Source organism: Lepidochelys olivacea, assembly GCF_965140295.1.
Source record: "Lepidochelys olivacea isolate rLepOli2 genome assembly, chromosome: 3".
In the NCBI taxonomy this organism is placed as follows: Eukaryota; Metazoa; Chordata; order Testudines; family Cheloniidae; genus Lepidochelys; species Lepidochelys olivacea.
Genome location: NC_140413.1, coordinates 90,743,907 through 90,767,364, shown reverse-complemented (window position 1 = coordinate 90,767,364; position 23,458 = coordinate 90,743,907). Strand labels below are relative to the sequence as shown.

Here is a 23,458-nt window from a genome sequence, read left to right as displayed (position 1 = left end):
TCTGATTTGGATCCTCACGTGATTCGCTGTGGAATAGGAACTGAAGGGGCAGACTGTTGGCACCACCATTTATGCCCTCGGTTTGTGGCATGAGGAGGAATAGCATTGCAGATATGGACCAATGGAAAAAGGGGTAAACAGTGAGGTGGCAACATTTGCAGGTGATACAAAACTACTCAATATAGTTAAGTCCAAAGCAGACTGTGAAGAGTTACAGGGGATCTCACAAAACTGGTTGACTGGGCACCAAAACGGCGGATGAAATTCAGTGTTGATAAATGCAAAGTACTGCACATTGGAAAACATAATCCCAACTGTACATATAAAAGATGGGCCTAAATTAGCTGTTACCACTCAAGAAAGAGATCTTGGAGTCATTGTGGATAGTTCTCCGAGAACATCCACTCAATGTGCAGCAGCAGTCAAAAAAGCTAACAGAATGTTGGGAATCATTAGGAAAGGGATTAGACAGAATGTATCATATTGCCTCTGTATAAATCCATGGTATGCCCACATCTTGAATACTGCATGCAGATGTGATCACCTCATCTCAAAAAAGATATATTGGAATTGGAAAAGGTACAGAAAAGGGCAACAAAAATGATTAGGGGTATGGAACAGCTTCCATATGAGGAAAGATAAGACTGGAACTTTTCAGCTTGGAAAAGAGATGACTAAGGGGGATATGATAGAGGTGAATAAAATCATGACTGGTGGGGAGAAAGTAAATAAGGAAGTGTTATGTACTCCTTCTTATAACACAGGAACTAGGGGTCACCAAATGAAATTAATAGGCAGCAGGTTTAAAACAAACAAAAGGAAGTGTTTCTTCACACAACGCACAGCCAACCTGTGGAACTCTTTGTCAGAGGATGTTGTGTTTTTGAAGGGGTTCAAAAAAGAACTAGATAAATTCAGAGGATAGGTCCATCAATAGCTGTTAGCCAGGATGGTCAAAGATGGTGTCCCTAGCCTCTGTTTGCCAGAAGCTGGGAATGGGCGACAGGGGATGGATCACTTGATTACCTGTTCTGTTCATTCCCTCTGGGGCACCTGGAATTGGCCACTGTTGGAAGACAGGATACTGGGCTAGATGGACCTTTGGTCTAACCCAGTATGGCCGTTCTTATGTTCTTACATAACTGACACTGTGATTGAAGAATTTCTGGTCCTAGGCGCACATAGCGGATGCACACCCTACAGCAAATACCCACAGGGAGAACACATCTCTAAGAACTCCACTTACTGTAAGGTAAGTAGCCTTCCCTTTGCGACCTTAAGTTCCAGCTACATTGTGCTATAGAATAAGTTCTCCAAAAAGTGTGACAACTCTTCACTTCCTGGAGGACTTTAGGAAAGTTTGTAACCTTAGTTTTATACATCGTTACTGTTCCTAGTAAGAGTTTAACTTAAAATCAGTCTGCTTGTCACTAAGATACTACAAACATATATTTTTCTAGGTAAAATGAATATGGTATATATCTGTAGACAAAATATTTTATGCATCCCTACTTACTGCATTATTTCTTACAGATAAATAATTTAAACACAAAATTCCTGGAAATAGAGACCCCTGAAAATTAGTACAATTAAATTTACACACACGAACACACACAATGGGACTTAGAGATAGGCAGAATATGAAACAAAAATTAAAAATTCATTGTTCCCATTAACCTTCACTAAACCAGGAACTTTTTCATGTGTTTCATTTGTTACTGAATTTTCATGTGAGGCACTTACCAAAATGGGAGATATTTTCATTAGCTGTCAAGAAGGTCTAATGGTAGATGCTTGATATTTATCTGTTAGGTCTCATAAATTATTGAAGCTGAGGACTGACTGGGCAACATAATTGCAGCTGTTTAAAAAATCCTGATGTGCTTTTTATCTAAATATAATCTTTCTGTTGCTTGTCTGTCTAAATGAATATTGCAATGCAGACTGTAATGCTATGCACACTGTTGTGTTTAAACAAGGAATATACATTGCTTCTGTTACTATTATTATGCACCAGTGATAAAATACTTGGGTTACATTCTGTTTTCAAACAATCATTTGATATTGGATATTGGTAACTGAGTCTCTTGTGTTCAAAAATATATTGCAAAATCTCAGGAGATAAAGAATGACAAGTCTGTGGAGAAACTGTTGGAGACTTGTAAGGGAAGTACCAGGTGCTCCTACTCTTACTATTGTTCTTGAGAGCCAAAGTTTATGTATGATTGAGAGGTATGTGCCAGGCGGGGGAAGGGAACTGTCAACTTAAAAATCACACTTCTCACGGAAAAGTTTTTACCTACTATTGTTACAAGCAACACCTAAGATTCCTGGAACTGAAAGAGGTTAGAGGAAAAAAGTTTCTCCGTTTTATTTGTTTGTTTATATTTGACAGCACTTTGACTAAAGTCAGTTTCACTCTATCCCCTGGATAGTTTCCCAGATTGTTTAGAATCTTTCATGCAGCAGTGGGGAGAAAAAAACATTTTAAATCATAAGAAATTGTGATTGTAGAAACACAGAAACGGACAGAATCTGGAACTGCTTTTAATTCCTTCTTTGAAATGTACTAGATTTTAGAGAGTCCCTATAATATCCCTATTTGTTTGGACACATAAAAGTCTGTTTAATGGGTTTATGCATGCAAACAGATGTGATTGCAAGTATTCTTCACACAGTTTTAGATTTCCCTTGAAAATGTACTATAGGAAGCAATACTGCATAAGCAAGTGGTTGGGCTGGGTAACCTAATAGGTCTTTTACATCTCTAACTCTCATGAATCTATGGTCATTTGCCCCTAAAAACTATATGATGGCAACCATCTGTTTCAAAAAGTGATGGTGTAAGTGCCAAAAAAGTTCAGTTACTGTGTGTCATTCGGCAGCATCACAAGTGGCTAAAAATTCCAATTCTTGAGTGACAGTCCTTGCCTCAGATAACGCAGGCGTAAGGTACAGGGCCAGAGGAAGAAGTCAGCTCATTACTAGCGCTTGAGAACTGCTGCACTTTGCTATTCGCTCTCTTCACTTTCCTCTCTCACAACCACTCCCTTCAGCTCTTTGACTCTCTGCTAAAGTGCAGGCCTCTAGAGCAGCCTGTTGCTAGCTGCACCTTTCCCAGCTTATGGTGTCAATGTTGAAAGTTTTCAAGTCCCTCTTGCAAACGTCCTTGTACCTGACCCTAGGTCAGTCTAGTGGCCTCAGGGTATTTATAAGTTCTCCATGCAGGAAATCCTTTGGACTATGTTCATCTTCCATTGGGTGTAGATGACCAAGCCAACGGAGACATCTGTGTTCGAGAAGAGTGATTAGACTTGGCAATGTTGCTTTCTCAAGTGTCAGGAACTTTGGTTTCCCACTTGATATTTAGAATACGGGAAAGGCAGCAGGTGTGTGAAAGATGTTTAGCCTTCTTTCATGTCTGTGGTAGGTGGTCCAGGCCTCGCCACCCAACAGCAATGTGCTCAAAATGCAGGTCTGCTAGATGTGTATCTTGGTGTTCAGTGTTAGTTTCCTGTTATCTCACATGCCCTTGGTTAGTTGGCTGAATATGGCGGCTGCTGATGCAAGAATTAAGCTTGTCATCTCGCAATAAGTTCTCTAGTACAGATGATCCTAGATAGCAGAACTTGTGCACAATATCTAGTATGGTTTTAGCTATTGAAACCTCTGGTGCAGCCAACACACCCTGTGCCATAATCAGAGTCTTCTTTAGACTGTTTGTTAGTCGAAATTCATGACAAGCTAACGTAACCCACACACCTCCTGGGTGTGGTGTTCTGTCTCATCTAGTGGCACCAAGACCACTTTAAGAGAGAAAGTTAAATGCATTTGCTCTACAGCCTTAGCTAAGAGCCAGTTGACCCAGGTCAACAGTTGACTCCAGAGGCCCCAAGTTCGATCTCGCTCGCCCATGACCGGGGTATGTTGGCGTTACAAGTGGGGGCTCATCCATGATTCCAACTGGGAAGTCTCTGAAGCTCAGGATGCACTTCCTTGGCTAGGGGAAGTATGTAACCCACACACCTCCAGGTTATGGTGTTATGTCCCATCTAGTGGCACCGAGACCATTTAAAGCGAGAGAGAGAAAAACGAGTCTGCTCTACAGCCTTAGCTAACAGCCAGTTAGCTTTTCATTCATGTGGTAGAGGCTCATGCACTAAGCTCCAGAGGCTGCAGGTTCGATCCTGCCTGCTGACGACCGGGGTCTGTCAGCGTTACACGAGCACAAAGCTATGGCAAAGCTGCTGAAGCTCCTCTGCACTAAGATGATATGTTGCCCCACAGACTATATGATGGAATGGATTTCTCTGGGTGAGTCATTCCACTCTAATAATAGTAATTGTAAAATGTCCTCTTTTTTCTCATTTAATGTTATGTTGCAGAAAACACTATAAATGTAGTAAATCTCCAGAATATCAAGGACAGATTGCAGTTCGTATTAACTTCAACCAAGAGGAGACAATCACATGGGTATTCTTCCTCTGCACAGTTCCTTTTTTTCTAGGAACACTAGGGTGACTGGATAGCAAGTGTGAAAAATCAGGACAGGACATTGGGGGGGTAATAGGCGCCTCTATAAGACAAAGCCCTGAATATTGGGACTGTCCCTAGAAAATCAGGACATCTGGTCACCCTAAGGAACACTCTGAAGTCCATGCCTAACCACCCTACCCCATAGAATAACATAAAGCTACATTTTTGGTATATATATTCTTGAGCTCTCTTTAAGGTTGAGGAGATACAGAACTTTGCAAGTGTCAAAAGCCTGCAATTGGTACAGACAGGATTTTAGAGATGAAACACTTAGTACAGTACTGGTAGCAGGAAATGGGTGCAAGTCCAGTTAGGTAGTAAAGTCCATGATTTTTGTTGGATTTTTCCTCCTACGTATGTTTTGTTTTTTTCAGCAAATTTGATCATCCCCACATCCTGAAGTTACTTGGAGTTTGTCTGTTGAATGAACCCCAGTACATTATCCTGGAACTGATGGAAGGAGGAGATCTACTCAGCTATTTACGAGGAGCCAGAGGGCAAAAGGTAGGCAGTGGACTCCAAAAGGTATGTTTTATTTTTAGCTGCTGGTGGCATTCCTGAAGGATCCCACTGTTTTCCTCTTTTACCCTTGATGAAAGGCCCTGTGTCTGTCCAACCCTTTTTTCCATCTGAAGGTCTCTGAACTGGCTTCTTCATAGCAGCCCAGGAACTCAACATTGAGCTCATAACCAACTTCAGGTCTCTTGTGTGGCAATAGCTTGATCTGCCAATAGGCCTAGGACTATATTTTCAAAAAACATTTTTAGTCCTAAAATGCCCATTGAATTTACCTAGTAAAATCATGTACCCCAAATAGGCATAAATAAGGCTGATAATATAATATTTTCTCTTTTTATGATTTGTATTGCAGAAGCATCTATAATGGAAAGGCAGTTCTCAGACATATAGGAAAATGCTGTCCCTGTCTCAAAGAGTTTATATGCTAGTGGAGATCTACCAACTAATGAAGGGTTGGGGAGGAGGGATAAATCTCTTACTTGGGTGATTCATATTTAGTATGTGGAATAATAACATGGATTATAAAGTCACTGGCAAGGATGACTTAAAGCCAGGATTTTATGGCATTGTAGCAATAACCTAATTCACCGCCATTCCTATGCCTAGTCCAGATCCAGTGTACTGATCTTAGCTATTGATCCATACTACAGAAAGTTTGCTTGTCTCTGGCCTGATGAGAGTGTTTAGTGATTAACTCTTGAGTAATTAGCCTGTCCTCAATAATGCCTTAAAGGTGGGGGATAATTTCCAGGGGCCCAATTCTCCCACTACATGGTACATATATCTCCCATTGACATCAGTAAGTATTATGTTTACTCTGAAGTCGGCAAATAGGGTTTGTTTTGCTATCTCTCACTGATATTACTTAGATAATAGAGAATCCTCTTGTTCTTGAATCATGAATACCCAGAGTTGTCTGTCCTGGTAATATACAGAGATTTTTCACCTACCTGCTTTTTGCACTTTTGAAAATCTCTGGTAATCTCAAAAGGAGACAAGCAATAAATTTTGTCATAACAAGTGGTCTTTTTTGTTTTGCCTTTGTAAAGATGGAAGACATTGCTAATCACAGCCTCTCTTTCTTTTAGTTCTGCGGTCCTTTGCTAAAAGTGGCTGACCTTCTGGCTATCTGTCTGGATATTTGCAAAGGTTGTGTCTATTTAGAGAAAATGCACTTCATTCATAGGTACAGGGTTAATTTCCTTGTAGCTCTTACATGTTGTTACCTACACTTTGTAGGAGCAAATAAACTAAACTGAAAATGATTGCCTGGCAAAAACTATTACAATTCCATCATTGTTTATGCTTGTATATTAGGGACCTGGCAGCTCGTAATTGCCTTGTGTCAGTGAAGGAATACACCAACCTCTCCCGAATAGTGAAGATTGGGGATTTTGGACTTGCCAGGGATGTCTATAAAAACGATTATTACAGGAAAAGAGGAGAAGGGCTTCTCCCTGTGAGATGGATGGCACCTGAAAGTCTTATTGATGGTGTGTTTACTAACCGATCTGATGTATGGTAAGTTCCTGGGGGTACAAAGAGGTGGGAAAAATAATAAATAGTAAAGCAGGGAAAAATCAGTTTGCAGTAGCAATGGTGTGTTATTTATAGTGCCATCTCTGGTCATTTTTATACTGAGGGAAATAATGTCTGCTTGTTGATGTTTTCCTGAGTTGATAAAAGGTCCCGCCTTCTGACAAATACCTGCATGTATATATTTCATTATTTAAAGCCATGGAGTCTCACTTCAGTCCAGCTGGAAGTAACTAGGGTCACATGACCAAAACAAATTTATATGTATGTCCACAAAGTGTCTATTTTGCTTTTTTTTGTCAATGAACTGACTGCTGACATCACATTCTTCCCACTCCACTTTCCATTAGACCAAATGGTGCATCCTCCACAGAGGCAAACCTTTTCTCCTTAGCACTATTTCCCCAAGCTCCTCAATGACCTTAAGTTTTTAATACACTTCTTTAGACCTTTGTCCCAGTCTGGATCCTAGCATCAGCACAGTTAGAATTTTCAACAGTACTTCACTGCAGCCATTTAATTTTCACTCTTTTTATTTACATAAGGGAAATGTATAGTGCTTCAAGTCCAGGCCCCAGATTGTAGGTGCTGACTGCCTCCCGAGTGATATTAAGCAAGTGTAACTCCCAGTGACGCCACTAGAGGCTGCTTAAATAAATATGATACAATTGTATATTACAAGGTGTCAGTGGAGGGTGAGGGTGCTCAGTTCCTTACAGGATTGATCCCAACGTGCGTGAAGGATAGGTGGCATAATAGGTTACTTCCTGTAGTTTTTTCTAGGAGCTCTAGAGACCTGGTTAAGAATGTATGAACTGGTTCATATGAAATTAAAACCCTTTAGCTCTGTTTTTTCTTATTTAGAGGTTAGCGAAAATTAAGTTAAATAACAGTAGACATAATTGCCTATTTATGACATCCATTAAGCTCATTAAAATTCTCCCTTTGCCTTCCTTAGGGCTTTTGGAGTCTTGGTTTGGGAAACTTTAACTCTGGGTCATCAGCCATATCCAGGTTACTCCAATCTTGATGTTTTACATCATGTACAATCAGGAGGCAGGCTGGAGTTGCCAAACAATTGTCCGGATGATCTGTAAGTTAATTTTGTTTGAATAGAATCATGAACATTAATGAGATACTGAGGGCCACATGTCCACCTGCACATCATTTTGCATGGGAACTTTTGCACATGCAGTAGCTTTCCCCTGCAGCATTCAGTGTGTTCTCTTTTTGGCAGACAAAATAATCTGCATTTGCATGCCCCAGCTGGCTAGCTACTCATCCAATGGCCCAGTTTGTGAGTGTAGAGCTTTGGTTGTGGCTGAAAATTCAGCCCTAAAATTAAATGGTGTGTATTTGTTGTTGTACATGCAGGAACCAAGATATAATTTGGACATTCAGCGTTGGGAATGAATCTTGTAGCAAGAGATGTATCTAATCAAATTCAGTGGTAATTTCAGAGAGTTCATCTTCTGTCCCTTAAATTTAACCACTTGAGTGCAGAAGTTGGGTTTTCTCAGTCTGTGCATTATATTGCCACTCACAGAATGTATCACATCCAAGCAGTTAAACATAAGATGTGTGGACTGGTAATGGCCTAGGTAGCCTTCACTTATATAGGTCACAGGTTTGACTGCAGCCAGTTCAGTAGTCAAGAGAAGTCATGATGGCTTTAAGAATTTTAGTCTCAGTCTAGTTCCTAGTGTACAGGTGCCTATGTAACCATCATGGTTAGCACCCTTGTTGGCAATTTCAGAAAACCAGCCATAGATGGAATGTGTTTGGAGACCAGGCACCCCCTCACCCTAGAAGTACTCTCTACAGAGAAAGGTTGAGGCAAAGTGAGAAGTTTATTCTTCTTCTGATTGTTCTGTACATATCTGTGGATAAAAACAGCACCTTTCCGGGCTATCTTAAGCACTACATTAAAATGAAATTTTTTAAAAAGACTGATGTGCAGAATGGCTCAATATGCCTGTCGCTTGAGGGAGATGGAGCAAACCCATTTCACCCTTTAAACTCTCTGAGGAGGACTTATATTTGAAGTTGCTATTATCATCTAAGTAGTCACAGCAGGGCATTTGGCATTCAGTCCAAAAAATGGAAAGAGAGACCAGTTGACATGCAAGATCCCTGCTGGTGTAAAAGTCCCACAAATGTCTGCTTTATAGAAGTGGCTTGGGAAGAATTGGTGAGCCCTGCCCTCTACGGCAGGGGGTTAGTGAGTAGCAGCATTAGTTTCATGGATCATTGCTGGAGAGTATTTAACAAATACATCACATGAAATTTATTTCTAGTAGGAAGCTATTCAAGGCTCTGTGTTGCCTTGATAAAGATTAAGTAGACCTTCAAAAGGAACAAGGAAAATCTGTTTTAGCTGAAATAACCCGCTAAGGCTTCAGTCCTGCAATTTACAATGTGCAGGTGGACCCCTGCAGAGATCCATACTTCAGGGGGACTGCACGGAGGTGGTGGGGGTCATTCACACGTTGTAACTTGTAGGATGAGGGCCTAAGATCAATAACCTGATCTTTAAAAGCTAGGAGTCTGAATTAGCTCTTTAAGTCTTGTACCTTCATTTATCTCATTGGCCAACCACTCAGCACCTGCACGCCGATTCTGTCAGTAAAGTAAATCGCTTGTTGCTGCTTTGCTCAGTTATTAATGGAATGCCTAGATTCTTGGCATTCCTGCTTCCCAATTGAACCTGCACTGGACATCAGCAGTCATTAATCGTCTCCTCTGCACTTCAGCTCGCTCACTGTCATTTTACAAAACAAACGGTCACCGATAGGAAGAGGGTTCAAAGGCCAAACAACTTCAATTAAGAAGTGTTTAGGAATTTGTGGTAGGCTTTCACTGCAGGGACAAGTAGAACTCACATGAAGCCTAGGACATAAAAGGCCTTGAAGGGGCAGGGACTGTATTGGTAGGGAGGAGGATGTGAATGCCCTCCCCCGCCCCACACACACCATTTGTTTATCAAAATGTTAATCCAGGAAGATAATAATCCACTTTCCCTGTAGGAGTGGAGGGGGTAAATTCTAGTACTGAGTTGGGACAGGGTCTATGTGATCTACAAGCATTTACACTTAAGTAAATATTGACTTTATCAACACTTAAACCCTGATATAGTAATTGATGGCCATCAGTTGGCATAACTACACTGGTGTGAACCCCTAAGTGTAGACAAAGGCAAACCAAAGTTTGAACAATTGAGCTAAATCAATGCAAACCCCAAAAGGCTCTTGTCTACATGTAGGAGTGTGTACCAGCACAGCTACCCCAATAACTGAATTATGGTGGTCCCTGAATGTAGATGAGACCATCGTTTCCACACATAACCCCTCGCTATCCATGAAAGTTCTGCTGCTGAGTTTGGTGAAGAAACATTTTTGATTATATGTGTAGCTAAGCAGTTGTACTTGTAACACTGGCCAATATTGAGAGTTCCTCCCCAGTAAAAAGCTTGATTAAATAAAAAACAGACAGAGAGATTAACTGTCTTGAGTAATTTTGTATCGTCTGCACATTTTGGCACCTCACTGTTTACCCCCTTTTCCAGATCATTTCTGAATATGTTTAATAGCACTGGTCCTAGTACAGATCTTTGGTGGGGACCCCACTATGTACCTCTCTCCACTGTGAAAACTGGCCATTTATTCCTACCCTTTGTTTCCTATCTTTTAACCAGTTACTGATCCATGAGAGGACCTTCCCTCTTATCCCATGACTCCTTACTTTTACTTATAAACCTTTCGTGAGAGACTTTGTAAAAGTCCAAGTACACTATATCCATTGGACCACCCTTGTCCACATGCTTGTTGACACCCTTAGAGAATTCTAATAGATTAGTGAGGCATGATTTTGCTTTATAAAAGCCGTGTTGACTCTTCCCCAGCCTATCGTGTTCATCTATGTGTTCATTAATGAAACATTCTAGTGTAAGTCACCATAGACTCATTAAAGTCAATGGAGATATGCCAGTTTACCTCAGCTGAAAATCTGGCCCTCAAAGCTATTGGTGGTGAGGATTTAATGATCCACTAACATAGCTTCATTATAATGGTGGCTATAATTACATTAGAATTAATTATTTTATTTTATCATTTATTTTTTTCTAGACGGGATTTAATGACAAAATGCTGGGCCCAAGAACCTCACAATAGGCCTACGTTCTGTTATATTCAGGACCAACTGCAAGAACTGAGAAACTCTCCGATGTGCTGCACTCTCCAGCTTGAGGACAGAATGCTTTCTACTGGAGTCCTCAACCATGCCTTTGAAGGTGAGTTTGAGTCAATGCCTTCAGTCCCACTTGTTTCCCCTGTTGACAAGGTACAGGATAATTTAAAGTAGGCAACATTGTAGTTCAGCTTTTCCTTCTGTTCTTTCATTATCATGTCTTGGTTCCATATTATTTACAACTTAGCTTTTAGTTAGTAGCTTATCACTCTCTCTATAACTGGCATTCTGTGTATGATTATACAAAGCAGAATAGGTAAATGCTCTTGTAGCTGTAAAATAGTGATGTAGTTACAAAACATAATGTTGCAGGTGTTTTAGACATGAAAAATATTTTGTTTAAATGGGCCACATAGCAATCTCACATTGGTACAAATTTGGGGTAACTCCGTTGGCATCAAGGGAGTTACTCCAGATTTCATCTAGTGTAAATGAGATTGGGTTGTGGCCCAACAAGTCTGTCAGCCAGAAAATACTATCTCACATGAAACAAGTGTCCAAGGTTATGAGCAGTGGGAGAACAGCATGTTCTAATGCTCTGAGAAAAGGAATAGGATTCAGGAATTCATTGTCATACAAATTCAGACGGACAGACACTGATACCCTTAGTGATTTCTTTACCTCAAATTCACCAGTGACAAAATGGGAACAGTACTACTTATCTCCCTCACAGTGGGCTTGTGGACATTAATTGGATGATATTTGTAAACTGCAGAGGAGATCACCAAAAGAAAGGGTGAGGTATTCTTGTTATTGCGATCGTTACCATAGTCATACTGCATACTCACAAGAGGGATGAATTAAGGTTGCACAGACGAAATGGCTCATCCATTTTGGCTGAAATGTTCCAAAACAATTCAGCCTGAGGCAGACACCCAGCATAGAAAATTTCAGCCCAAACAGTTGAAGTCTGGCAAAATTATATGCCGCTGAAAAACGGTCTTATTGGGAGAAGTGTCGGGCAACCTTAATAATAGGTGGTGCTACCAGTCTTGGCTAAAATATATGTTGAAATCAGTGGGAACTGTGACTGCTCAGCACCTTTGTGAAGGAGGTCACTAACATTTTAAGTCGTTTTACACTATCTTTTGGGGGGAAATCTTCCACTACTGTGCAACCAGCATTGCAGCTCCATTGGTGGGTAGCAATGGTGGAAGTACAAGTGTAGGCAGGGCACTAGTGACAGTAAGCAGCTTTATTGGGTCATCTTTCCTGTTCTGAGTTGGGTTAGACACCCCGATGGTAAAAATGCCAGTGCCCTGTGTACACAAGTGCATCCTCTCTTGCTACCTGCTGGTGGAGCTGCACCCGTGTTAGTGCACTGGTGGAGATCCTAGAAAATCTAGTGTGCCTTAGTTGGACCATCTATAAAATGGAGATACTAACTCTTACCTACCTCCTGGGGTGTTGGGAGAATCAGTTAGGTAAGAATTCTAGAGCATTTGGAAGATGTAAATGCCAAGTAAGGCTAGGTATTATTATTATTAGGCCTATCACTTCACTTCCCTCGGCATGTGACTCTTTCTCTTGGAACCAAATCTCTTGGTGACAGTGAGCATTTCTTGGCTGGAGATTTGTAACAGGAGTTTCATTACACACAAAGGCCAACGGTCATGTAACATTTTTGGAAAACAGGTCTCGGATAATTCGTCATGGAACAGACCTTTGGTTTATTTGATTTGGCCTTGGTCTTACCAGTGCTAACATAAATGTGCTTAATTTAGTCACAGCTAAAATGATAGCATGTGTAAACTCAGGATTATTCTTATTAAAAATCACTTCGATATTATGGAGCGTTTGACATTCATAGACTGAGACACTTTCCCTGCCCAAAACAATTTACAACAGAGTAATTAAGGAGTGCTCATTTTAGTTCAGGATCCCGAATTGAATTGCCACCTCTTGCTTAAATCAGCCCCACATATGGAGGCAATATTTGGGTGAATGCTATTTCAGGGGATTTACACTGCAGACAGATAACTGTTTGAACTGACCTTGGGCACAGAGATCCATGGAAAATCAGGAGACCTACTTGCACATTGCATTGACAGGAGAACTTATCTTTGAAGTTGTAATGACACTACATCAACCCTACAGCCGGGGCTGTGGAGGGAAGCTCATGTGAATGTACCCATACTAGATGCACAAACAAATATGTATCCAGGGTGTCAGGAGGATTAGTGCAGCCCATGCTGAAGCCTGGGCTGTGACATCCTTACTTCTATTTTTAGTGAGCTAACTAAAGTACAGCTAGAGCAGGTATATCTAAACAACCTGCCATTCCCAGCCCTGGCTGCAATGCACCATATACCCTAAGGACATTGAGGACATTAGGCATGCAGGTACCACAGTGAAGGGCACAGTGTAGGATCTAAAGAGAAGCCTGCTGTTGGGGAAGGAGATAGATGAGTGCTACTTTATAACCCCTGACTCTTAGGAGAAATAAGAATGTATGTAATAGAGAAGTGTGAATGACATAAAGACCCCAGCAAATATCCAGCCTCTTAAAATACAACTATACAGAAGGATGATATCTAAAACAGACACGTTCAGGAGACAAGGTTCTATGCCAAAGTTCCCCAATCTGCAGGGCAAGAAATTAATTAGGAGAGGGGGAGAAAGGAGAGTTCAAAGAAGAGGAGCAGTGAGGAAGAGGATAGCTGTTGGACGCCTGATCTCTCTCCCAGTCCAACTGTATAAATGTCTCCACACCTGCAGAAAAAGCGGCTTGTAGCTCCTGGAAAGCTAGCCACTTTACCTGCCTGCCTCACTGGTGACCGCCAGCTATTGTACACGCAACCTGTCCTTTTTTACATGTCACACAACATCCTATTGGTGACACCAAAATATTGATGTGAGCATGGCAGTGATGCACCAAGAACAATGACCAAATACCATGGGTTGTTCTTCAGAGGGGAACATGAATCTGTAGAATATCCAACTCTAGAGTAAGCACAGCAGTGTGAACATTATAAAGGTGCAGAAGAGAGAACTTCTTTCTGCTCCATTACTCTGAGATTCAGCCTTTAGTCTGTAGCCTTTCGCTGATCATCCACAACCAAAGTCTTTGTGTTCTTCCCAACAACTACTGCGAGTGCACTGCACTGTGGCAGTTTCGATAATTTAACCAATGTGAGTGTATAGCTTTCCTCCCACAGTTGTTATTTCTATGGTTTTTATCACTGTAGTTTCTGAGTGCCCACAAACAATGAATTTATCCTCAGAACACCCTTGTGAGACAGGGAAGCACGGTTATCCCATTGGACTGGGGAACTGAGGTACAGAGTAAAATAAGTGAATTGCCCCAGGTCACATAGGCACAGCCAGGATCAAACCCCAAATTTTCTGAGACCCAGTTCAGTGCCTGAAACATAAGAGCATCCTTCCTCCAATTTCAAAAAGCCTAAATGAAAAGTATCACTAACTACCATGTTAACATTAAGGCCCCAAATTTCTGTCAGCCTCCAGAAATGTACCTGTAGAATTGTCAGGTTTATCCAGGTTTCTACAGAACAACCCTCTGCATTTGCACATGCAAGCTGGGTGTTTGGTTGTGCCATTCCCAGACTGCTTCATTTGTGGATGCAAACATGGAGTTTATACCTACAAGTGCAATTGTAGGTTTGCCAATGTCTCAGTCTGCTGGATTGGATATTTAGCAAAGCTGAGGGAGCTGATCAGCTCCCTGCCTTTTAGACCTGGCAGGACTAGTTGGGTATTTATTTATTTGGGACATTTTAACAAGTTCACAAATCCTTTCCAGAAACAAAACAATCATTACAAGAGTTGGCTTTTCTTTATAGAGACCCTGTACTGGAATATGGTCAGCAGATCTATTTTATGGGGCGTTACCATATTACAGACTGAGCATCATTACACCCCCTAGGTCTTTTCTAGTGATTTTATTAAATGGAGTGAAAGCTCTGTGTACCCACTGAACAGACCAGGCGTGTCTACCAAATGTTAATGTTCAAAAATATTGGACAGATGTGCTGGGCTCTTTTTGCAGCTGAATGTACTTTGTCTGAGGAGTATTGAATAGAAGGTAATCGAATATCTAAGTATTTGTCTGTCTGCTGGGCAGCACTAGTTTTGATCAGTGCTCTACTCAGCGCCCACTTCTTGCTCCAGCTGGATGTATCAGGCAAATCTCTAGTTGCTCAAAGTGCCAGTCTGAGCCTCTGCTACTCTGTCCCATCTAGAAATGGTCCTTCCAGACAGATCAGACACAAGGGTGGGGAAGTTTGAAGAAGGCAGCAGTGCCACTGTCCATGGTAAATTATTTTGTGGCTATATTATTTTCTGTCTTTAGAGCTGGCAAGCCACCACCATTCTTAAATGTTCAATTCACATTTTGAAAAAAAAAAAAAAAAGAGTAATAAACTAACCTGCAGGGTGTATGTCATGAGTCTTTTTTCTGCTGAATTCTCTGTTGCTCAGAGGAGTGATCAGATCTATTTAAACTTCTCTGCAGTGTTAAAATCTGGGATTAGAGAGCATAGCATCTGCTGGATGACGAGTAATGGTTTTCAACTCATGTACCTTGTTAAAACCAATCACTCTTACCTGCTATTCTGCACACCTGCCTGTGTTTAAGTAAATCACTTAGACAAGCAGAAGTTTCTCTAAAACAGGTGTGCTGATAAACTACATCACCTAAACTTTGTATCTGGCCTTCTGTGCAGGCTTCTGAAATTCCATTATCCTCTGTTCTATTTAGTTCAGTTAGTGTCTGACCTAAAGTCAAACGAAGTCAATGGAAGGATTCCCATTGATTTCAGTAGGCTTTTATTTCAAGCCCTTTTGCTGTAGAGGTGGATGGCTACAAAACTGCACGCAAAAACAGTACAGCACAGAACAGTCATTTCATCTCTGTTTCCTTGCCAATTACTCTTTCATTTCAGAGAGAACAAATAATGGGTACTACTTGGTTAGGGAAACAACAGTCACATCTTCCTTTAGATTTTGAAAAAATACAAAAAGTAATAATTACAATAAGTCATTATAAAGCAGGAGAAGAAATTGTCTTCTGCATTACAGGTATGTACAGTGCCTAGCACAATGGGGCCCTGATCCTTGCTAGGAATTCTTAGATGACAATACATTTTAGTCTAACAAACCAGTCTGCATCTATCCCTGCTTTGACTGTGGCCCACATTGTGTTTACCAAGAGTGCTTCTTGCATACAGAGGTTTCTCTTGATAAACATCTCTTTGAAAAATGGACTTTAACTTTTTAAGTGTTGCTTTTATTTTTTAAACACTATATAAATGGGTGCACAGCACAGTTGTCCCTTGGCTAAGCAAAATTCTCACTTTTAGCATCCTTAGGATGACAGAATAGCAAAGCTTAGTGAGTCATCCTAAAAACATGTGAGATGATATGCTTGATTAGACAGGAGACACAGATGGATCTCCACTGATATATAATACAGTGTGAAGTATTATAACAGATATATTTTTGTTCTGTTAATACTTGTTACTGAAATACAGTACCTGCACCTCCAGGTAGTCGATAGGTATCAGCATAATACTTTATCTGTAGGAAATACTCCCTCATACTATCATACATGTCTGAGACCGAGAAATCCAAGGTCCCGTAACCAAATTCTTACCCTTAATATTCCTTGAATAAAGATATGTAACTGAATACTTGTCTGGAATATACTCAACTTTATGCTCTCTCCAGAAACATCTCTTGCTCCCCAACATATGAATAGTTTGGTGTGCATAGAGGTGGTGGGCGAGAGATGTCATCTCAAATAATTATTAAAAAGAAAATAGGAAAGTAACTTTCAATTAGGGAAACAGTGCTAATCAACATATAAAAACTGTACGATATCAGACAGCTTGTGTTGCGTCTTTATTACAAAATCATTAACATCTAGGGCTAGATACTTAGCTGGTGTAAATTGATATAGCTGCACTGATTTTGCTGGTGCTGCACTGATTTGCACCAGCTCAGGATCTGGCCCCTAAAAATAGTTTCAATGGAAAAAGTAACATTTCTAGGCCAGCTTTAAAAATGTTCTGTTTGCTCCTTCGTCACCAATCACCACTTCTGCTGATTGATTTCCTCTTATAATTTTGTCATCTCTGAAAATAAAGGATATCAAAAGTTTCTTTAAATAAAACTATACTGAAAGTACACAGAAGATATTTATATAAACTTTATAACTATTTGCACCTTTCCACACCAGATCTCGGAACATTTACTTACATGAACTAATTGCATAACACCCACAAGGTAGTTAGGGAATATGCCTAGCGATTGCTTCTCCCACCACTGTGGTGGAATGCAGTAGCTATTTAACAGCACTGAACAACACTGCATATCAATTTAGAACAGGAGGTAACTGAAGAATACTGCAGAAATTTGGCAGTGGAAAGTGCAGGGTGAATTAGGAGAGGCCCAGTGTAATTAATTCAGCTGCAGTTTGGCCAGGGCGTTGCATTTAACAATGCTTTTCTTGGGAAAAGTGCTAAGGGAGTAAGCGCCCACTGGTGAATCACCCACACCACTGCATATAGCATTCAGACGTTGCTTGGAGGTCTCCGATTTGAGTGTTTAACTGGCTCAACCAGGCTTTGCATGTGAAATCTGAAGCGATCACAAAACAAAATTTAATGGCTGCATCTACTCACATATAACCTAGCCTGGGTATAAATCAAACATCTAATGTTAACAATGTTGAAACTAACAACAAAATCTGACAAGACCCAGGTATAAACCAGCTCCCACCCATATGTCCCTCCCTCTTTGTTCGCTTGAGAACCTAGCAGTTTTCTTTTGCCTCCCAAGGCTTATCCAAACTCAGCTCAGATGCTGGTCTATGGCTTTTCTGGCCTTTAGTGCTGCTTCGGGTGCTCACAGCCTTTTCTCTAATTTCCTGAGGCTTTCCTAACCAGCCATGACTTTTCTGTAATTGTTCATCTGTGTATCCTCTACTGGTCTGTTGGTGCTGTAATGATCCAGGTTAGCTTTTCTTGCCTTGCTAAGCTCACCTATGCAAAAGGTGACCGCTGGACTCAGTAACTTGACATCTTAGCATATATTTCTCAGCTTGTACATTAGTGTATAAGGTGCAAAGTTTTCATTGGTGTCTTCACCTGGAATGTTATGCCAACAGAAGAATAAATAGAGGCAAATGGAAAGAGCATACACATTTAACCATGTGTAAAACTTCAATGTGTAAAACATCAGTTCTGTAGTGGTTTTGTAACTAGTTGCTGTCATGATATAAAGTAAGGTATATTTAACAGGGTTGTATTGTTTCCCTGGCTTTGTACACTATATTGAATGCTTCTGCAAAATAGTGTTTCTTCTTATTTTGTCTCCAAAGCTAAAAGATTAAAAACAAGGCAAGAAGTTAGTTGCAAGATGTCTTTTTTTTTTCTTTAATGGGAGTCACAGTGGCATGTCAGCTAAGGAGAAAATTATATTTTGTATGTTCTGTGATCCTTCAGGACTGATGGGGAAAGAATTAGTAATGTATCTATATATCTGGTAAAAATATCCCAGTGACTTCATGCTCACATTTCTGTAACCATCACCTCATCAGCTCCAGATACTTATACAGGAAACAAATCCAAATGCTCCTCTAGTGTTCTATACTTAGGCTGGTCAGCCGGCATATGTCTGGTCCGTAAATACCTGGTTGTACTTGGAAGTCCTTATTTTAAGGTTTCCCTCTTAAGAGTTTGTTGAGAATATGCCCTCAGTGTGTAGCCAACATGCCTATTCCAGGGCAGCTTGCCCCTGAGGGTTTCCATTAGGTGCTCTATTAAGCAAAAAACCAAATACAAAGAAGAGCCACGTTGGTGAGTGAAATCTCAATAAGGATTGGCTTACTAAATATTGCCATAATGACCCTGAACTGACAAAGAGTGTATCAAATGATTGTTCTTAGCTGTCAGTCATCACAGTACATCAACATAGTTTGATCTGTCTCCAAACTTCCCTCCTCTCAATAGGGTTCTTAAATTAAACTTCTTTTTTCTGATAATCTTTCCGAATTGACTGTATCATGTGGACCCAACTCACTTCTGAGTTCTTCATAGTACAGAGAAGGATTAAAAAAAAGCTGGTGAATCAACATGAATAATTAAATGTTATCTGGGTAGAACAGCGCAATGCTTGTGGTTCTGAAGTGTAGATAAACCTGGATGTCACATGCTTCATTTTCATATAGATGAACCTGGGTGTCATATGCTTTATTTTCCAGTAATGAAATAAAGTAAGTAGGTATCTAATAAAAAAAGGTATGTGTTACTAAGAATAAATACCCAGAATAACAGCAATGATAACTCAAGCCTTTTAGTTATTCAGTTATTTTTCAGGTTTTAAAGGATATGCCCATTCCCGGTTCTGGGCACATGTGCAAATGTTAAGCAATACAAAGTTGGAATAAAAACTGTAAATTAAAGTAATCAGAAATGGACAAAACCTATTAAGTTATATGTTTCTTCCCCTAGAAGCTCAGTAGAGAATGCATCAATCTATACTTTACTTGACCTTTTGCCAGTAGGGAAGAACCTGCCTAAATGGTGGGACAGTTTTGGTTAGAAGTAGGGTCCAAGAGGTTACGAACATTCTTGCCATATGCACACAGTCTTTCCTACCAGGAAAGGCAAATCACTTATTTATAACTGTATTACTGTCCTTTTCAGCATGAGTAGTGATGAATTTTATGTTTCAGGATATAATCCAGGCATGCTGCAGTAGAGAATAAATGCAAGCTGTCACTCCTTCTGTGGTCACTAGATTCACTTTCTCTACCTGCTGCTTGACTCTCTTTGCCTTCTAATGGTGCATTTGAATTGGTAGTAAAACAGCAGCCTTTCTTTCAGATGCAGATGATGATGCTCCGTGTACAGATTCGGAAAGTACTCTTTCAGCTGCATTAATGGAAACCAGGAACATCGAAGGCTTAAACTATTTGGTACTAGTCACAGAAAACAAACCAGATCAAGAAAACAGAGATTCAAATGAGCTGGGTGAAATCTGATTCCTTCAGTCTGAGGAAAGAAGAGAAGGCACCAGTGCAGATGAAGAAATAAGCAAAGGAAAATATCCTGCACTCCGCCATACTTTCAGCAGTCCTGAAGGTGTGAACTATGCCTCTGATAATGATGAGTGATCTGATAGGTTTATTTTCAGGTTAAGTACCTTGCAAGCATGTGTCTCTTGTCAAAATTAGAGATATCATCTGGGGTTTTATTTAAAAAACTGTAACGACTAAAAATACTGGAAAATATTGCAAAGGAATTAATGATATATAACAGAATAGTAATCCGGTGACATAGGAGTTCTTGGATCAAGAATTCCTGAATTTTATGGCCCCTTGGGTATTTCATATGAACTAGGTTAATTGGACATGTAATCAAATGAGAAGTGATTTTAAAATGAAATTTTGGCACACATGCAATCATGCTCGAAAGAGAGCAATGATGTGCTATTTCATATATTACAGGAGTGGCCATCTGCAGCTTACGAGACACATTTGGCTCTTTTACAGTTAAAGTGTGGCTTATACAGCCCCCCTCCCCCATAGCTCCCATTCTCAGTTTACCAGACTGGGAAAGTGGAGCTCAGGGCTTCTCCCCTGTGGTGGGGTGGGGGGACTAAAGGCTTCTGCCCAGTGGAGAGGGGGTCCTAAGGGCTTCAGCATGGCAGGAGGTGCCTGCTGGGGGTCGGGGCTTCAACCCTGAAGGAGGCACCTTCCAGCAGCAGCGGGATTGAAGCCCATAGCCTCACCACCCTGCTGCAGAGCGGAAGCCCTGAGCCCTGGCAGGTGCACCTGGCTCTCAGCTATCTGAGGTTTATCGTATGCAGCTCAGAGGGTCAGTAAGTTTGGCCACCCCGATATATTATAAAGCTGGTTCTCGCTGGCTTATGGCTTATGGCAACAATATTGCCTGAAATTTGGCCCACATTTAGATTTTTGTAAAAACAAGCTTTTGCAAAATATAAGAAAAATGTCATTGTTTTTATTTATTTTTTTCAAATTCCAGTTGAAACAGCTGCAATCAGAGATCAGCCCACTGGCTGTGCATCATTGGGTATAGCTTAGTTTATTTCTTAATTTAAAAGAAAAGACTTTGGAACCATTAAGTTGTGCAAAAGTTTTTCTGTGAATCTACATGATCCTATTTTTGTTACCTCCTCCTTTTGTTTGTCACAATTAGTGTGTCTTGTTTCATGTCTGGTTGTAAGCTCTTCAGGACAGAGGCTGTCTCTTACAATGTGTTTGTACTATGGATAGCACCAATGGGGTATGCAGGGACTGGGACAATGCAGGGGTACAACAGATCAGGTTAACAGACCCTGATGCAAGACCTTAGATCAGAAGATGTCAATATCCTTTTCTGTATTTGGAAATCAAACCAAACTGTTTGACAAGTTTTCCAAATGGAATGTACTGACTAAAAGGTATGGATAGTCAATTGGGACCATAATTATAATTGAATGAGTTAGACAGAGTTATTAAATGGCATCTCTTGCATTATTTATCTATTAGCGGTTACAATATCCTGTTTTCATGCAAATATATTTAGTAATAAAGGACACAGGAGAGAAATAAAGAAAACATGGTATATGGGCAGAGTTCTTTTGAAACAAAGAGTCAAATCCTCAGCTAGTGTGTAACTCCATTGAAGTCTGGCCCAAAATGTTTGTTAAGTGAGTAGAATAAGGTGTTAAAATTCTGGCCTTCTAAGAGATTATTACAAAATAAATACAGAAAATCTATTTTTAAAGTACATGTCAAATCCCCTATAAATGATCGTTAAGAGTAGGTGATTACAACTAAACTTGAAACCCTGACCTGGTGATGCTGACAGAAAACTGTAAAACTTCTAGCACTTTTTTCCAGATTATGTTCACAGGATAAGAAAAGTGTATATTTTGCTTTCTCTTAATATGTTGGCTGATGAGCATTTTATATACATTGCTCCCATTTGGATAACCTTGAAATAATAAGTAATAGAATCTTTACATTAGGATTCTAAAGTGTAGACAGCGAGTCCCCCGCCGCCATTCCTGCTAACACATATGGGTAACTTAACGCCCAGGAATAACTCCCTTTCATTCAATAGCATCACTCAAATGCAGCAAGGGCCTGCCTGAGCCAAAGATCATTGAAATTGATGGAAAAAATCTCCCATTGATGTCAGTGGGTTTTGCTTCAGGCCCAAAGTTATTCACAAATATGGCATTCGCAGGATTGGGGGGCTTGGTTTGGAGGAGCAGGGCTTGACCCTACCAGTGGTGCAGGACACTGCCAGGGGTACCACTACACAGATGGGATCCTCAGAAGCACTGAGCATGGTGTGGTGACCCTATCACTGAGGATCCCTAGTTGCCCCTGGTGTGGAGAGCTATGCACACTTGACCACCCCCCAACCTGCTCTGCAGGAGTGCTCAGAGGACAGAAGGGTCGGGGCAAGAGGGTAGAGGCAGGACATGGAACCATACCCCCTGCAGGCACTGTGATCCAGGAGGTGGCAGCTACTCCCCACCCACCATCCAAAATCAAATTCCCCTGTGCTTACTGGCTGCAAGTGTAGGGGCCAACCATACAGTCAGGGAACTGCAGGAACCCAGCTGTTGCACCCGAGCACCATGGCCCCAAGCCCCGGTAACTCTGCTGGAGAAGAAGTGTATCTGAAGGTTGGCCAACCAATGGTGTGTCTATCTCAGCCAGATGGAGCGGTGACCCCAGACACAATCCCCCTTGCTGCACTGTTTTGAAGCCATGTGCCTCTCTGTGGCATGGGCATCAGTACACAATGGGGCCCTGTCCGCTGCTGTGTGGGCAGATCCTTGTGTGCAGGCTGTCTTTGGACTGCATGCTGGCCTGCTGGCTGCTCATCTCACTCCCACGGGTGTCCACTTGGTTGGTGATGCCCTAGGACCTATGCAGCAGCAGGATTAATTCCCAAACCAGTGCAGGATTAGGTGACAAGAAGTTGTGCTGCACAGCCTTGAGCAAGTCACTTCACTTCTCTTTCCCTCACTTCTCCCATCTGTAAAATGTGAATAATAAAACTGAACTATTTCACAGTGATGTGATGAGGTTTTATTCCTTGATATTTATACAGGGCTTTGAACATGTGACGTGTTACAGAAACGCAGATCGATAGGCGGCATAGGGAGTTTGTGTAGTGCACATTTTCAGTAGAGTAAAGCAAAAATTCTGAGAAGAGGTGCAGAAGAATGGATTTTCTTTGAATGAAGCTGGAAAGAAAGATCTATAACCAATAATCCATGGTTCTGCGTGTCCTAGCAGATGAAAATGTCTTCTCAGTGCCATTTTCCCCAACGGTACAGTGTGCTGCTTCAAATCTAGCGAATGTCTGTTGGGACTGAAAATCACTGCTGCTGGGTGACTGGTCAGTGGCCTATGCAAACTAAATTGGTGGTTCAATCCCGTTCGTACAGCATAGCTAGCTACATTACAAAGACACTATAGACTGCGTTGGTGACAAGCATCAGCGGGGCAAAGAGCATAATTTATCTTCTTAGCTTTAGAGCCACACTCCTGGCTTGTTATCTGAGTGCGGAGGGAACTGCCACTTGTCTCCGAACTGTATCACCTCCAGCTGTGAGAGAGGAAGGTAAC

General features: G+C 41.0%; 1 protein-coding gene across 1 annotated transcript in view; it reads left to right on the top strand.

The window, feature by feature from the left end:
• The window catches only part of ROS1 (ROS proto-oncogene 1, receptor tyrosine kinase), a gene marked incomplete at its 5' end in the record, with an annotated part of 105,893 nt that extends 85,841 nt beyond the window's left edge, over positions 1–20,052 (top strand). Inside the window, 6 exons of the mRNA XM_084624929.1 lie at positions 4,911–5,040; positions 6,144–6,241; positions 6,373–6,576; positions 7,550–7,684; positions 10,716–10,879; positions 19,686–20,052. Of these exons, the coding sequence (XP_084481055.1) occupies positions 4,911–5,040; positions 6,144–6,241; positions 6,373–6,576; positions 7,550–7,684; positions 10,716–10,879; positions 19,686–19,843 (889 nt within the window). The 3' untranslated portion in view covers positions 19,844–20,052. The remainder of the gene's footprint in view (positions 1–4,910; positions 5,041–6,143; positions 6,242–6,372; positions 6,577–7,549; positions 7,685–10,715; positions 10,880–19,685) is intronic.
• Between the last annotated feature and the right edge of the window lie 3,406 nt (positions 20,053–23,458).